The sequence below is a fragment of the Schistocerca americana genome, chromosome 1, assembly GCF_021461395.2.
Source record: "Schistocerca americana isolate TAMUIC-IGC-003095 chromosome 1, iqSchAmer2.1, whole genome shotgun sequence".
Lineage (NCBI taxonomy): Eukaryota > Metazoa > Arthropoda > Insecta > Orthoptera > Acrididae > Schistocerca > Schistocerca americana.
In genome coordinates, this window is record NC_060119.1 from 761,921,963 (window position 1) to 761,939,336 (window position 17,374).

The 17,374-nt window shown below is 45.4% G+C and overlaps 1 protein-coding gene across 1 annotated transcript in view; it reads right to left on the reverse strand.

The window, feature by feature from the left end:
- LOC124611678 (homeobox protein araucan) overlaps positions 1-17,374 on the reverse strand; it is a 319,751-nt gene that overhangs the window by 18,083 nt on the left and 284,294 nt on the right. The window contains exons 4-5 of the mRNA XM_047140265.1: positions 16,493-16,830; positions 6,447-6,944 (exon numbers count right to left, since the gene is read on the reverse strand). Coding sequence (XP_046996221.1) covers positions 6,447-6,944; positions 16,493-16,830 — 836 coding nt within the window. The remainder of the gene's footprint in view (positions 1-6,446; positions 6,945-16,492; positions 16,831-17,374) is intronic.

Sequence of the window (17,374 nt, forward strand, 5' to 3'; positions counted from 1 at the left end):
CACACATCCATGCCCCAGGCAGGATTCGAACCTGCGACCATAGCAGTCGCGCGGTTCCGGACTGAAGCGCCTAGAACCGCCGGGCCACCTCGACCGGCGCTCGGGGACTGCTAATGTGGATTTAACCTCACCAACAAATCCATCTGCTACATTTCAACCCTTTCAGAGATGCCCAAATTGACTGTAGGTGATGTGACTATGAAGTGGAAACACCAAGGGACAAACACAGCTCAGGCGAGACCAAGACAAGCCTCCTGCACCGACGGGCAGGGAACATCGGCGAAAAGAATCATTTGTTAGTTCAAAGGTGGTCCCATCAGTTCAGCTGCCACCGTTACTGTGCGTGGGCAGCAACAAAATGGAGTACAACGGTGGAACAACTCTTCATAAGGCACACTTTTTGTAGTCAGTGCTAAGCAGCACTTGAGGTGGTGTAAAGAACGGTTCCACAGGACAATGGATGACTGGAAACTACTGACATAGAGTGATGAATCACGCTACATATTGTGGCAATTCGATGGAAGGGTTTGAGTTTGGCGAGTTCCTTGAGAACCGGCCGTCATATGTAGCGCGAACAATGAAGTACGAAGGAGGCGATGTTACGGTGTGGTTTGCTTTTACGGTTTGGGCATGGTCCCCTTATTGTGCTTGAGAAATACGTAAAAGCGGATGGAAACAAACATGTTGTACTACGTACAAATTAGGATAAGTTCGCAGACGAAGATTGATTGTATCAGCAGCGCAATGCACCCTGTCATAAAGGAGCATCTGTGAAGCAATCGTTTGTGGACAATAACATTCCGAAAATCGATGACTTATCCAGCCTCCCGATGTGAAGCCAACGGAGCTCCTTTGGGATGAGTTAGAATGAGGACTCACTTCCAAACCGCAGCGCCCAGCGTGACTACCATATCTGGTGTCGGCTCCTGAAGAATAATGGGCCGCGATTCCTCCACAGACATTCAAAAATCTCATTGAAAAAGTCCCCAGCAGAATTCAAGCCGTCGTAAAGGCGAAGAGTAGAAACACACGACACGAATGTCCACCAATAGATGCACAGATATTTTTCATCACATGTTGTAGGTTGAGGAAACGCTAAGCGACGTTTATAGTATTTGGAGATTTAAATGAATGCGCTCGTCAAACAATTCATTTCCGAGTATGGACTGAAAGTAAAATGAACAAACCCTAAAGCAACGACAAGCATCATAAATGAGAGAGGCAATAAATTCTACATAAAAGCTGGGTACCATGAAGTAAGCGAAGTGAGGGAATTCTACTACCTTGGGAGCAAATAACACCGGTTCCTGTCAGATCACCGAAATTAAGCGCTGTCGGGCTTGGATGGGTCACACCTGCCGAGTGCTGTTGGCAAGCGGGGTGCACTCAGCCTTACGAGGCCAACTGAGGAGCTACTTGAGTGAGAAGTAGCGACACCGGTCACAATAACTGACACCGGCCGAGAGAGGAGAGTGACGACCACATGCTCCTCCGTATCTGCATACAGTGACACCTAAGGGCGGAGGATGACACGGCGGCCGGTCGGTGCTGCTGGTTCTTCAAGGCCTGTTCGGCCGTTGCTTGTTTTTGGAAGCAAAATAACACATGACGGACGGGGCAAGGAAGACATGAAAAGGAGAATCGTACAGGTAGAGAAGTAAGCGTTGGGAAAAAGACGTCTGTCATTACTATCAACTACCGGCCTTAATCTGTGCAAGAAACTTCTAGGAAATTGCTTTTGGAGTGCACCACTGTAAGGAAGTGAATCATGGACTGTGAGAAATCCGTAAAAGAGAATCGAAGCGTTTGAATTTTGGTGCTACGTAGGAAAGTAGAAAATCAGGTGGACTGGTAAGATAAGAAATGATGCGGCTCTCGACAGAAGCGGCGAGGAAAGACGCATGTTGAGGATACTGACTAGAAGAGGGGACAGGACGATAAGACACCAGTTAAGGTATAGAGGAATAACTTACATGGTACTTGTGGGTGCCGTAGAGAGCAAAAACTGCAGAGGAAGACCGAGACTGTAATACATTCACAAATAAATGAGGATAATGGGCGTGAGGGATACTCAGAGACGAATACGTTGACACATAAGAGCAGCCAGAAGACTGATGACAGCAACAACAGAAAGACTTAGAGAAAGCTTTTAAGAAAATTGAGTGTAATACATCCATCAATATTCGGAACCCAGCATGATGAAACATAGGGAAAAAAAGGTTACCTACAACTTGTACAGAAGCGAGACTGCAGTTACAATGATGAGCAGACATGAAAGGAAAGTACTGGCTCAGAGGGGAGTGAGGCAGGGGAGGAGCCTTCCCTGACGTTATTCAATCTGTACAACAAGCAAGTAGTGAAAGATACCGAAGTATGTAGTGAGTTAGATCAGACGATGTTGAGAGGATCTGATTAGGAAATAGACATTGAAAGCAGTAGACGAGTTATGTTGTTTGGCAGAAAAATAGCTGACAATTGCCGGAGTATAGAGGCCATAAAATGCAGACTTCCAAAAGCAAGAGAAACGGCTCTGAAAAACAGACTTTTGATTACACTGAACGTAAATTTAAACATTTATATTTTCTAAAGGTATTTATATGAAGCGCAGACTCCTATTGAACGGAGACTTCTGAAATATAGTGCTAGAGAAGATCGGTTAACATTACATGGGTAGAGCGGATAAATAATAGGGTGGTACCAAATTGAATCTGTGAATAAATAAAAGAAGAGATTGGTTAATAGCACACATCATCAAGGAATATCCAATTTGGTAATTAAGGGAAGTGTGTGGGGGGAGGGGAGGAGGAGGAGGAGGAGGAGGAGGAGGAGGAGGAATGGGGTGGAGAGAGAAGGGTAAATATTGTTGAGGGAGACCAAGACAAGATCCAAAAATCGATTTAGATTACAGGAGGTATGCGGAGATGAAGATTTATTGGATCAAATGGCTTATTTCATAGACACGGCATATTTCACTATTTCTTCCATTCCTCTATATAAAGCACAGAATGCATCACAACGGAGGAGGTGTTAGTTATCAGAATTAACTATGTGTGTTGGTGCGTGAGTGCTAGTTGGCCGGTTCATAGGCTCTTTGCAATTCTAGGCTTGATTATGTACTGTTGGTACATGCCACGAATTAGGAGCCACCAGTGCCAACTGAAAAATGCGAACTGCAGTACGTCTAGCTCGTATTTCAGTTTCATTAATTGTTCGAATGGTTCAAATGGCTCTGAGCACTATGGGACTTAAAATCTAAGCTCATCAGTCTTAGAACTACTTAAACCTAACCAACCTAAGGACATCACACACATCCATGCCCGAGGCAGGATTCGAACCTGCGACAGTAGCGGTCGTGCAGTTCCAGACTGAAACGCCTAGAACCGCTCGTCCACTGCGGCCGGCTCATTAATTGTATTTACATACTTGGGCCACGGATGAACCTTTGTAAGTTCCCTCTTCCTAATGAACAAGCAACTGCCAGGAAGTATGCGGAGTGTGGTGTCTTTTTTTCTACAGGTGAAAGTTTCTTGTTTGTGCTCCGACCTTCAGACAATGTATATATAATTTTGGTATCTTTTTATAACATCGTGTCAAAACTGGAATACGAGTACGAGTTCACTGTCTTTAAAACTGCGTTCAGAGTGCGATTGTTTCCACTTAGGAATGTCTAGTGCGTTAAAAAGAACTTCACTATAGAAACTAATCTATGGTTGTGAAAAGCAAACAATTTCAGATCGTCATTTTTCTAAACCCAAAACTGTCTTTCGCCTCATTTAATCTTGACAAAAAAAATGGTTCAAATGGCTCTGAGCACTATGGGACATAACATCTTAGATCATCAGTCCCCTAGAACTTAGAACTACTTATACCTAACTAACCTAAGGACATCACACAACACCCAGCCATCACGAGGCAGAGAAAATCCCTGACCCCGCCGGGAATCGAACCCGGGAACCCGTGCGTGGGAAGCGAGAACGCTACCGCACGACAACGAGATACGGGCTTAATCTTGATGATGCAGCTTCATTCTGTTGTATATATCAGGTGAAACTTTTGACATTGTTCTTTCTTCTTTCAGAAACTCACTTTGTAGCAGCGTATTTTCAGTTTTCATTTTATTATTTAATAATAAACACAGAAGTAAAGTCAAGAATTTCCGTCAGAAAAAATGGAAATAGATGACTGAAGTCATACACGCTGAATGCAACAAGTAGAGCATTAAGCCGGACCCCGGTAGTTTTACTCAACTTATTTTAATACAACCAAGGAAAGCTAATACTCTACCTTACTGCATGCAGGAGAAAATAAATGATAAATCTGTTGACAAACGGTTACGGTGAGTTCATTGGAGGTAAGAGGATAATTAGGTATGAAACTGCTGGCCACGAGAAACGTAACAGGAGAAGAGGAATGACAAAAATCATTGAGAATCACTCCATTCAAATTCTTTTAGCCACAGGAGCGACAGATGCAGACGCTCAGATTTGATAGAGCAAGAAGGCGTTTCCACCATTACGGCAAATAAAAGTTTATTTAGTAACGTTATGAGCTGTGATATAGCGCACACACACACACACACACACACACACACACACACACACACACACACACACACACACACACACATATATATATATATCAGTTCTGTTCAAGAAAATTACGCAGGCGAGAAGTTAAGTATTTGTCCAGAGAGAATAAAAATTCTCGGGCCTACTAGAATAGAGGCAATAATTTATCCATTAACTTTTTCTCTTTTATTTGGGAATGCATTCAACTTTGAGCTTAGGCCTGAAAAATTTAAACAGTATTTTTAAATGTTGAAAGGAAATAGGTATTTACTTTCTTTCCTGTCGAATGGCTCGGGAAAGAAAGAAAAACAGAGCCATGACTACACGATGGAGAAGATGAAAACTCGAGGAAGAAGAATACGTCGCTGCAGAGAGTGTTGGAAATTCCTCTGTAAAATTCTTTCATTACTATTCATCCCTTATCCTCTCAACAGCCCACATTATACGTAGGAACTTTAGAAAGTAAGTAACAGATGTCGTTACTCGCTGAAACCATAGCGCAACAAGAGTGGCTAATTGTCAGAAGAGTGTCGTGAAGAGAGAGTTCTGCTGTGTTAATGATAACAGGTGCATCAGACTGCAGACTGTCAAACGAAGTTATTATGGTCTTCCTGGATTTCCTGCTAGGTCAACTGTCTTGTCCTGAACCATCTACGTAATACTTTTTTTTCTGCCTGGTGTGTCACTTGTATTATTTCTGCCTGCTGCAGGTCATCTTTTGCTGCACCTATCCATTTCGTTGTCTCTCTATTGTACCTTTATTACTACCTTTGAAGAATTCCATAATCTGTTTCCAGTCTTTTAATACACCCGTAGAACTGCGGCGTACGTTTATTCATATCACAATATTATTGAGGTTGGTGTACTTTTCATTTTTCTTATCTGCTCTCTTACTGTATGTTCCTTCTTTATTATAATTTGGGCCTAAATTTTTTTTTCATTAACAGTCGTTCTGTCTCCTGGCTTTCTTCAGTGTCTCTGTTTCTGATTATAATGAGGGCTTCAGTCCCTTACAGACATAGTGGTTTGTTGGCTACGATCTAATGTCCCGGGTACTCATTTTGTCAATTTTCTACTAGCAATGAAAAAATTTCACTTCTTTGTATTCACGGAACATCCTCGAAAATGTGAAACAGTTCTACAAAGAAATATACTTAATGCACAATGGTTAAATACAGTATCCAAATTGAAAAACATGGATGCAGCGGCTTCGCGTGTCTATAACGCGATTTTGTAAACGTCTCTGTGCCACCGCCTCTTCATAACTTAATAGAGGGCTACAGTTTTCCCCTACAGCCGTTTGCTTTTCGCAGTTGACAGCTGACAAAAGCGCTGCCAAGTGTAGGGATTTCCGTATTAGGACTTGACTGTGTGAGTGTCTTGGTAGTAAAGAACAAATGTATTAAAATTTCATGCACGATGCAGCAATTTCTCACGCATCTCATTGTCTATGACGTCATGTCTCATGAAGAATGTTAGACACGTGTCTCTTACCCTCTCAGCGATTGTTGCCTGACAGGACATGTGTACAAAGTTTGGCTGAAATTGCTCCAGGAGCTTAGGAGAACATGTGGAAGATACATACATACCTTTTATAACGTATATGGATTCATAAATGTTATGTTGCAGTAGCTGAAGAGATGTAATTTGTCAGCTGGCAGCCTGCACCGAGGAGGAGAAGGAAAGTAAATTAATTAAAGAAGTTTCTGGAAGGAGGTCATACAGCAAGAAGACCGAAAGGTTGTGTCAGAAGGCTTCACAAGAAAGACGCGGTACCAGTACCCATAAAAGTGTAACATTAAGTCGAGTAGTGCTGTCATTCTTTCCAGCGAGTGAAAGTGGAAGAGCCCTGGGCCTAGGGAGGAGAAGCGCCCGTACCTGCGACGCTGGGCAGCTTCATGTTAGGTGGCGTCTGGGGCGGCGTGTCAGTCTGCACCTCGGGGAAGCCGGACGAGCTGCCTCCACCCCCTCCGCCGCCGCCGCCCCCGCCACCCCCGCCGTACGGCGCCGTGATGAGGCCGCCGTAGCGCGAGTAGGGGGCGGCGGCGCCGGCGGAGGAGGCCGGCGAGGGCAGCGCGAAGCTGTTGATGGCGCCGACGGGGGCGGTGGCGGGCACCAGCCACGGCTGCTGCGCCGCGGGCGGCGGGGGCGGCGGCGTCTTGCAGGCGGCCGTGTCGGCCAGCGACCAGATCTTGGGCTTGGTGGCGGGCAGCGGCACGCCGCAGTCCTTGGACAGCTCGTCCTTGAGCAGGCCGTGGTGGCCGTGCAGCAGGTGCTGGTGCGCGTGGTGCTGCTGGTGCGCGTGGTGGTGGCGCCGCTCGTCCAGCTCGTCGTCCTCGTCGAGCGCGTGCTCCGCCTTCACGTGGTGCAGCCCGTCTGCGACACACCAGCCACAGCCTGCCTCACGCCGCCCCGACATCTCTACTCTACTCCTTATGCTATCTAGCATGCACTACCCTACTGGCGGAACCCCGGCAAAACAGTAATTCTAAGGATCCCTCTTTTCCGCAAATGGGCCATCCAGGTGCAACAAAGGTTAGAGGTGTTAAATCTCAAATGCTACGCCCCGCCTAGGTTAATCAGGATGATTCTAATAAATATGAATCTCAAATAAGTTTTCCACCACTTGGATGTGTGTGTGTGTGTGTGTGTGTGTGTGTGTGTGTGTGTGTGTGTGTGTGAAAATAAGTGAGCAGGAGGGAAGAGAGTAAGACTTCTGAAAATTTACAGTGAAATAAAAGCCAAACATGAAGTAAGGGTCGTCTGTTCCGATGACCATGTCTTTGCACATCGCTGAAGTTAAAATCTGCTGGACAAGCATTACAAGGTGCTTGGACCTTACTTGGCACGCTGTCCAGAAGGTGGTCGACACGTTGCTGCTCAGACTTGTCCCGCTGATCAACGGCGGCCCTTCCGAGGCCATCCAGTGTGTGAGGTCGGTTCTTGAGAAGACACATTGTAGGTTTCAGTTGGTCAGAAGGACGCTCAGTAGGGTTCATTTTTACATATCGTAGAACATCAGGTCGGTCCCTCCTTCCTGAAGGAAGGTGTTCAAGAGTCTGTATATAGAGAAGGAATCCAGCACCAAAATGTTCCCTGTAGGACTGTTGGCGAATTTCCTACATAGTTGATAGTGAGCAGATGCGCCCAACATCCGAACATGAAGTTGTTATGTTGTGGGCTTCATTCCGAAGACTGCTTGGATGTAACTCCCCCTGCTAGTATATCCTGTGCAAGCCTCTTCACCTCTGTGTAACTATGGATTCTAGCGTACGTGATATCAGCCCAACATGTGGCTTTCCTCCACCTCTGTGTAACTATGGATTCTAGTGTACGTGATATCAGCCCAACATGTGGCTTTCCTCCACCCCTTGAACATGTAGGACTCAATTCCCGAGGTGTGCATCTGGATGCGGCCGTTTCCATGCTCTTCAATGACGATCGTCGAGCTCCAGGAAAACGCTTCATTCGCCAGTGACAACCCGACTCCACCAATCCAAGTTCATTCCCAGACGTTCCCCTGCCCTCCTCTCTCGCAAACCTTGGTGCTAGAGGATGTGTACTGCAGCCCGTAATTGGCGCCTTGAAGCCAGATTGATCGTGTGGTGAAGGAAGCGTACTGAATAGTTCCAAACTGCCCTCACACCCGGCTCCAAAAGGAAGTAGTAATTCTTTTGTATTCTTCTCAGGATACCTACGAGCCACGACAACTGCAGTCAGCAGGTGGTTAATTAAAAATTGCGTTGATATCAACGTCATAAGAGAGGGCGTTCTAGCTTAGTTGTGCAAGAATGGCCTCTCGACAGAAGCAGATCAGCTTTCTTATGAAGTTGTTTAGCACATCCATGTAAAATCAAAATCCGGGAAGAGCGAGAGGAAGTTTTTACAGCCGGGTACTTCGAGTCAGATACTGCACGTGAACGTCCACAGAGTAACTTAGGCCAAACCGTCTGTTTGCCGGATACAAGAGTGGCATAATAAATTTAAAATAAATTCTGTGCAGCCGATGACGACATCTTAGCAATCGCAAATGAAGTTCAGGAGTTTCGTGAGAGCTACAGAGCACCGAATGCATAAATCAGAACTATTGCTCCATCTAAGGCCTTGGAAGGAAATCTGTCTGGATAGTTTAAGAGATCTTGTAACTGCCGGGCTTCTCCTTAGCAGCCGTCTGTGTAAGAAAAAGTCAAGCGTAGGTATGAGGAAAGACGGGCCACTGCAGTCGAGCGCACGTCACGAGGTGGGCCGGGCTATCTAAATGAAATGCGCCGTCTCCATTAGGGTTATGGCGGGGCTAATGCCGGGCCGCTGTTAATCTTGCGCCGCGGCTAACGTGTAACGTGCCGAGACGTGCGTGCCTTATTAGGCTAAGCGAAGCTCCTCCTCGGCGACACGCTGACACTTTAAATAAGCGTCTGCCCCACTGTCGCCCGAGGCGCCTACATCATCCCGTAATTAGTTTTTATTAAGTCGCGGTCCCGGAGAGACCGGCGCGTGCATTGTCAGGTCATTTCGTTTCGTATTCGTGTTTGCCATATCACGGTCGGAGGGCAGTAGCGAGCGTAGTCCTTTTCAACAATACAGTTTATCACTGTCAGACATTCGCGTAAAAGGTTCAGCATCCCAACCGGTTTCCACTAATAAGTCATTTCCAATAGCCCTGCAAAAATTCAAAAGAAACATGGGGCTCTCCTACATAGTATTCAGGACTATGGGAAATGACTTTCACTCCATTTTAAACAATTATTTGTAAGTTCATTTTATTTCTAATCTTCGCCTAATCCTGCTGTTTCTTTGCATGTAATTCACAAGTAAAATTTCTACACAATTATATACAAAGACAGAACAATCAAATGTAATTCCTTCACTCTACGCAAATTCTGCACAACCTAACATATTGTCAGGAAACCCCTTAATCAGCACAGGAATTGTACGTCAAATTAAATGGATGACATTTGTTCAACTTTTATTAACTGACGTCAAGAAGGAGAAGGAAGAGCAAATGCGATGAAGAGAATGCGCACAGTGAGAATTTCTAAATCCAGTGTTTCTATGATATAAGGAAAGACCAGAAATAAGAAAGCACCACCCGTTAAAAAAAATTAATAAAAATTTAACTGACAACTCTATAACCGAAACACGATGGTATCAAAATGCAAAGGATTGAATATAGAACGCTATCATTTAGTATTCTGTCCATATCGCAGTCAAATTAAGGTGCTCTGTCTGTGAGTATTAGAAGGACATAAAGTCTTTAGAGAGGTAGAACTAACTCTGATGGTGGAGGACGTTGTCTGCGGTCTGATTTTTGAACTATCCCTACAAGGGGTTGAAATTATTTAGGGGAATCCAAGGAAACTACAAATCAGCATGACCCGACGGAGATTTGAAATCAGATCCGTCACAATACGAAAATAGCAATCAGTATCAGCCTGTCAATTATTCAGAGTCTGCGTCAGTGTTTCGTGCCCAGAAAAAGCCCGGATCTCTGTTCTCAAGATGAATCCATGTAAGGTACATTCAACGAAATGGAAAAAACTCAACACGCCAACTGGAACGGTGCATTATTTTTACTAACTGGCAGTTATGAGACGGAAAAAAGTAAGTTGCGAATGCCACAAGAACCATCCTTCGTAGTCATATATTTTGATGCGAACAATATGTCGGCTTATTTTCATATAAGGAAATATCTAGAATCCCCGGTGTCCACAATAAGAACAGAATTCAGACGCACAAGCTGACAAAAATACATTTATTTATCCTACGAGAGAAGCAGGCGAAAAAGTATTTTTCTATTTCAATCGGCAGAGAACGATCACTATCTTCATTTCAACTGAGCCAAGACATGGGGGCAGATGAAGCCGCACAAATTGAATAATCTCCGGACTGTTTTATGGAACAGATAAAAAAAGAAAAACACACATGATGAGCATTACGAAGTTTGATGGGGCAATAAGCAGGTGCTTTGGTGGGACCTAGTTCAGTGTCCAATTGTGTACGGTAGAACGGTGGAAATGCGTTTCCCACATGGGATCAACGAGCGTGGACTCCAAAACGCTGCGATAGGTGTACATAGGAACTTTGATAACAGACAGCTCCAGTTACAAATATTCGTGTTTTATTTTATTCCACCATGTGTGGATTACTATACACGCAATCAGCGAGGAAAGGAATATGCGTGCAACAATAAGCAGAAAAAGGAAAATGATGATAAGACATGTTTAAGGCATCAACGAGTAACTTCCACTGAACTAGAGGCGCCTGTGAACCGCAGAAACTGGAGAGGAATGTAAGCAACAAATAACAGATGAAGCAGAAGAGGAGAAACTGTAGTGCGTCACATGAAACCAATTAGGAGGTTTAAGGAAAACAAATAAGTGCAGGACTTCTTATCTTCCGGTGAACCAGGAAACCATAGCGAAGAAGGGTAAAATACGTAAAGGTCGAGAAACTTGCCAGGGGTGATGAAAGGACCATTTATTGATTTTATATTAGTTAACAGTTCGGAGCATAGAACATCACCACTCAACGTTCACATGGTTGAACATAGTATACAATAGTTGACAAATGTTATATACCAAGTGTAAGTTTTTCCCTTCGTGCTGAGTATGTAGTACTGCTATGCTTTTATGTCGTTAGTAAAGCTTTTTGTTCACCGTGTGTTGCGCAATGGCTGAATTTTTGAAGTAATTTAATCTGTAGTCAATGGTGGGTCCTCAGGAACGGACTTGTGTGTGCATGTCAGTTACTGTACTATTTTTCTTTAAAACAACAATAACAAGTGGTTGGACTATCGATTTTGCACTGCTTGGATAAAATGAAGTGGTTCTCTCATCGGTTCTGAAGGTTCCTTGTGTTACGCTTATTTTCTCCTCGTATCATCCATTTTCTTTGATCCACGTTTTACATTATGTAACGTACAACCTCTTAGCGACAGCAAAGCAATTTTTTACGAATTCATTTCCCTCACGAGCAATGGAAATGATGTAAAAAGCTGAAGACTGATCCGCAGGACCAAAAATTAGTTATGTAATATAGAGTAACACGGAAGTTTGTGAGAAAGGTACTGCTTATGTAATCAATATAGTCACGCCTGTAACTGTAAATCATGGATCAAACTGAAGTAACTGAGAAGGTTTTTCTGCATTATTAACGATAATCTTTAAACCATCTTAACACGAAGAGGAATAAGAAAGGCGCGGAGTTTACCCTTCAGTGCGAGCTGAGGATTTTTCGGCAACATTACAGTTTGTTATCGCGTACATGGAAACCCTCGTACCAAACAACATGCGATAGTGCCTTGGTCGGCTCCTGTAGGTATAATGTACCGTCCGCCATGCCACAGCCAGAGCGGCAAAAATAATTTCAGATTAATCGCAGTTCCGCGTGGCGCGGCGTGCACCCCGTTAAGGCGTCGTTGCAGCCATATCACCGGAGGGCACCTTACACTTAGGCCTTTATCGAGCGCAGGGTATTGGCCGGCCCTACAACACGCTCATTACAGCCGACAAGATAAAAATACAATTTGGTAATTTCTTCGTCCGCCTTGTTAAGCGGACGCAGTAAATTCCGAGGGGCCGTGTTAGCACCGCTGTAGCCAGGTACGCCCTCTCGCCGACCTCGCATCGCGCCCCGTAATTAAAAAGCGCGATGCAAATTCGCGGCCAATTAGCATGAGAATTACCGGCGCGCCGCTCTCCGCCAATCTGTAGCTTGCGGCCGAACAGCCAATGAACTGCACCCACCAGCAATGCGGACCAACAGCTACAGAAGACACAGAGAGAAAGAAAAGGAACGAGTAGGGCGAGTAATTGCAGAGAAGAAACAGAAAGGGAAGAGTAGAACGGAGAGAAGAAAAGAGCGGAGCGGACAGAAGAAAAGAGCGGAGTGGTCTTAAGAGAAGGAAAGAACAAAGCAGACAAAGAGAATAGTGGAAAGGAGAGACCAAAAGAGAGAAGAAAAGAGAGAAGAAAAAGCAGACAGGAGAAGAAAAGATCAGATAGGATTTTCAGTTTTGACTTGACTTAATTATTTGATAAACGAGAGCGAGAATAGCGAAAACAGAATTGCATTTATAACAATGCCAAGACTGTGTCAGGCCGAAAAACACTTTCTTTTTCGTTGTATTCCGGTAAGGGACGAAATACAAACGCAAATGGTGAGGTGCGAGAAATAAGAGTGATTACATATGGTAGTGGACTGGTAAACACAAAATAAAGATTTCTGAATTTTTAACTATAATGTTTATACTCCTCTCCTCTTTCCTCATCTCTTCTCTGCATCATGTCTCTCTCATCTCATCACTTCTCATCTCTGCCCAGATCTTCCCTGTTCTCTTTATTTTGCCCTTTCTTTTCATCCCCTCTATGTTTACTCTCGTTTCTACTCTTTTCCTCCCTCCTTTTCACTCCTCTCCTCTCTCCTTTCTATTCTTTCAGAAGAAAAGAATAGAAAGGAGAGAGGAAAGGAGTTTTTACAGGGATACATTACTTAATTCCTTCAGTTTTCCAGTTTTTTTCTCATTGCTGCCACAGTAATTTCTACATTAATTCGTCGTTTCTTTTCTCTCAAACTGTTACAAACGTCTGCTGCCTTCGCCATTTTATCAATAACTGAGGAGAAACCGCGCGGAACGTCAAGCCTCTCATATGGTAACAGCATTGCTGTTAAACCACGTGGCATCTATTGATTGCGTATGGTGCTACATTTTTATTCGTGATAGTTTGACCCTTTCATACGTTACTGGGCTTGAACCTCTCACAAAACTACAGAATTTCTAATCATGGCACTTGGAGCCTTTTTTATTTCAAAACTTCAACTGGTCAATGTGTTAACGATACGTATAGTTTTTGTTCCATTGCTAGATTTAAGAGGTGAAGTTTTCGTATCAGTTCTGCATGCGTTCATTGCAGTCAGGACAATAAACGCTGAAGATATAGATACCCTAGGGTTTCTCTCGTGAATGTGCACCGACAGTTCTCCGCGACTGAAGCCTGAAACTCTTCAGCTCTTCAGCACAGTGATCGCAGACTTACTGCGTAAGAGGAAACGGGACAGTGCGGTACATTATTTTCAGTCATCAGCCTTTTGAGTGGTTTGATGCGACCTTTCCTCGTCGATTCTCCAGAGAACCTCCTCATTCCTTACCTTACCAGTCGACCTAATTTTCAATTTAAATGGTTCAAATGGTTCAAATGGCTCTGAGCACTATGGGACTTAACATCTGAGGTCATCAGTCCCCTAGAACTTAGAACTACTTAGACCTAACAAACCTAAGGACATCACACACATCCCTGCCCGAGGCAGGATTCGAACCTGCGACCGTAGCGATCACGCGGTTCCAGACTGAAGCGCCTAGAACCGCACGGCCACACCGGCCGGCCCTAATTTTCAACACTCTTCTGTAGTATCACATCTCATATGCTTCCGTTCTCTTCTGTTGCGGTTTTCCCACAGTCTGTGCCCCACTACCTCACAATGCCGCGCTCCGATCGAATATTCTCAGTGGGGTACTGAGAAGCCCGGAAGTGAGGTGTCGGTTCTAGAACCCTCGTGCCGTGTTCCGTCGGAGCCCTTCAGTCCTCGCGACCGGAGCGTCGGCCTCTCGCAGTTTTCAGGAGCTCTCGCCGGCTAAGTGAGAGGGAATTGGCGCGGGCGGGCCACAGCGGTTGCGGCAGACCGCGCGGTCAGCCGCGGCCGCAGCCGCCCTCCGCAGCCCCATAACGCCGCCATACGCCGGCTGTGCGCAGGCGCGCCGCCCGCAATCAATGGTGGCGCCAGCCAGCTTGCTCCGGAATTGCCGCCGGCCCAGCCCCGGCGCCAGCCCGCAAGCCCGGCCCGCCTCGTGAATACTACAGGGCCGCGACCCAGAGACACTCACGGACCGGCACAAGAGTCCGCTGGCACTTCGGTGCCGACACGTGTTGTTTCCCCTATGTACTCAAATCCACAGAGGAAATTAATTCCGGCCGAGCATTCCGCGAGCGACGTTTCTGACATCATTTTATCCCTGATACTTGCGGCTGAGCAATATGACACTCTAAGGGGTGCAGTCAACGTTTTTATTTTCACTTGCGAAATCAGTTTGATGTTTGCAGCTACGTGTCTGTAATCGGGTGAATCCCCGTGGCATAGTACCATAGCAAGCCGCTACATCAGCCGCAACAAAATGCCACAGCACTGGACAAAGTAAAGACCAAAGAAATTATCAGTTACGTAACTTTTTTTTCCGATCTCATACTTAACCCTTCGTACACGAATGACACAAAAATCCATAGCGGAATTTTATTTTGAGAACTTTTAACATTCCTGCACGTCAGCATTCGTGAATAATTTAATGATTATAAAGAATCCGCCTCGATTCCAAATAGAAACCGGATGTTGACCTAGGTTTCGGCGCGGAAGAAGGCGTGGTTATCCGCGCCGAAACCTAGGTGAACATCAGGTTTCTCTTTGCAATCGAAGCGGATTTTTTATAATCATTCAAATGGTTCAAATGGCTCTGAGCACTATGCGACTTAACTTCTGAGGTCATCAGTCGCCTAGAACTTAGAACTACCTTAAACCTAACTAACCTAAGGACATCACACACACCCATGCCCGAGGCAGGATTCGAACCTGCGACCGTAGCGGTCATGCGGTTCCAGACTGAAGCGCCTAGAACATGGTCCTAAATGGCGTCATTTTTCGAGAGCCGACTCTCAGTTGCTCTTGGTGATCTACTGGTAAGGGTGTGCATGATAACTTAAACGTCGTGGGATCGAATCTTGGCAAGCCGTATTTTTTTATGTTTTGTTATTTTAAACTGCCGATCACCTCTCAATAAAATCGAGATTTGCCGCAAACGAAACATGTTTCGAATTCCACGTTAAATTGCAGGTCGTCTTTTCCCCGTTACCTAACTGGCTACAGAGACCTAATTCTTCAAAGTGCCGTCCGATTGAAACACTTACGCCTGACGTTCAGCCACACGAAGGAATCTGTACATACACGTATACATTTTCCTAGCATACAGGTTATAAATTAATGTACCTCACCGCCTTTTTCCGTCTGATGTGAAGTCTGCTCTCAGTAACGTACAGTTAGGTATTTTGATAGTCGCAGCGCACTGGCGCGACCGCTTCGTCGTCAAATAAATCGCCGCGGAGCCTATGATGCGAAGCTCACGTTTTTAGCGGGTTGCGCCCGGGCAGTCCGCTCACGCCTCTAGGCGCTGCAGTGCACAAGCAAGCGGCGTGTGCTGCTTCGACTGCGCAATTTATACCGAAGTGAGGACATTCATTTACCCGTCGTTGATCTCTTACTTTTAATCGTAATTCCACGCAGTACTCCTTAAACAAAATTACCGATACGCCAGACAAGTCGTCCGGACGTAAATGGTTAGTGACCTGTGCAAAGCGGCCTATCACTAAATGTAAGTATTTGCCGTTAGGTTGTAGTGAGACTCTGGTCTGTACCGTACCGCGAATCTAAATGAGGTTCGAACAACGCAGTTTGGTTGTGAGTTGGCCACCCAACATGATGTCAATGAGAGTAATTCTTGTTGCGGCTCTATTTTACACACTTTTGGACCCGGTGAGTGTTTCATGTCAATCATTTTGGCACGTCACGCTGAAATCATAGGAGTAGTCACCGTAGTTTCACTATTTCTCCGTTCTCTTGAGCTGTCGCGAACTTTTTGAAACAGCACACTCTTAATTCTATGTGGCGAATCACCTTCAGAAGGGCGATGGGTGATGGATGCTACACAGCTTGGCTGGTGCTTCACGATCTGTGTAGTTATTAGAACATTTTATGGTACACCGTACTTGTTACAAGGGGAAAAAATGACGTTAGATGGGGCCCCACAATTGATGATCTCACATTGGTAGTGGCAACAAGAGTGGAATTAAGAAAATAATAGCGCAGGTTAGCCGAGAACTCACCTTTGTCTGAACTCCGCGAGTCCTTGAGCTTGTCGTCGAGCAGCAGGTCGTCCTTATCCTTGTCGTCGCCGTCCGATACGATGGCGTCATCGTCGTCGTCCGTCTTGTTCTTGGGCTCCCACGTCATCTTGTTCTCCTTCTTGAGGCGGCGACGCGCGTTCGCGAACCACGTGGACACCTGCGTCAGCGTCATCTTGGTGATGATGGCCAGCATTATCTTCTCGCCCTTGGTGGGGTACGGGTTCTTCTTGTGCTCGTTTAGCCAAGCCTTGAGCGTCGCCGTCGACTCGCGTGTCGCGTTCTTCCGCCGCGCCGCCAGGTCGTAGCCCGCGCCGTATCTGCAACAGAGCAGCAGGTGAAGGAGGCTTCCTGGACAGCGGCCATTAAGTAGCAACCGTCTGCACAAGAGAACGGGGTTTGCTGGAAGACTATGACGGAAACAGAGGGGTGTCGAGAGAAGCTGTGTGCTGGTATAGCGTGTTAATGAATCACGCAACTCATTTGCGCGTAGACTAACCGGAAAATCGATGCAAGGTGTCATGCACTTTACTGCAGTTCACAAAGGTGTAAAACAAGTTCTGTCAAAATTAAGATCGTACACAGTTCTTCAATGAAATATAGCAAACATTCTCAACCGTAAGGTTATTGAGCCTTAAGGGGAACCGACTGTACTCATAGGTGGTAAAGTCAAAAAAATCAAATTTCCTTTCGATGGATTAATGAACATCACGAAAATAAAAAGATTTTCAATAGATTTCAACGGCGCTATGTCTCATGTTTCACACTGTTGCCGTACAGAACAGAAATGCGAGGTGCTAGAGAGACTTTTTTCTTAGGTTTGTAATGTCCCGTCGATGACAAGCTTGTCATCGACGGGGACAT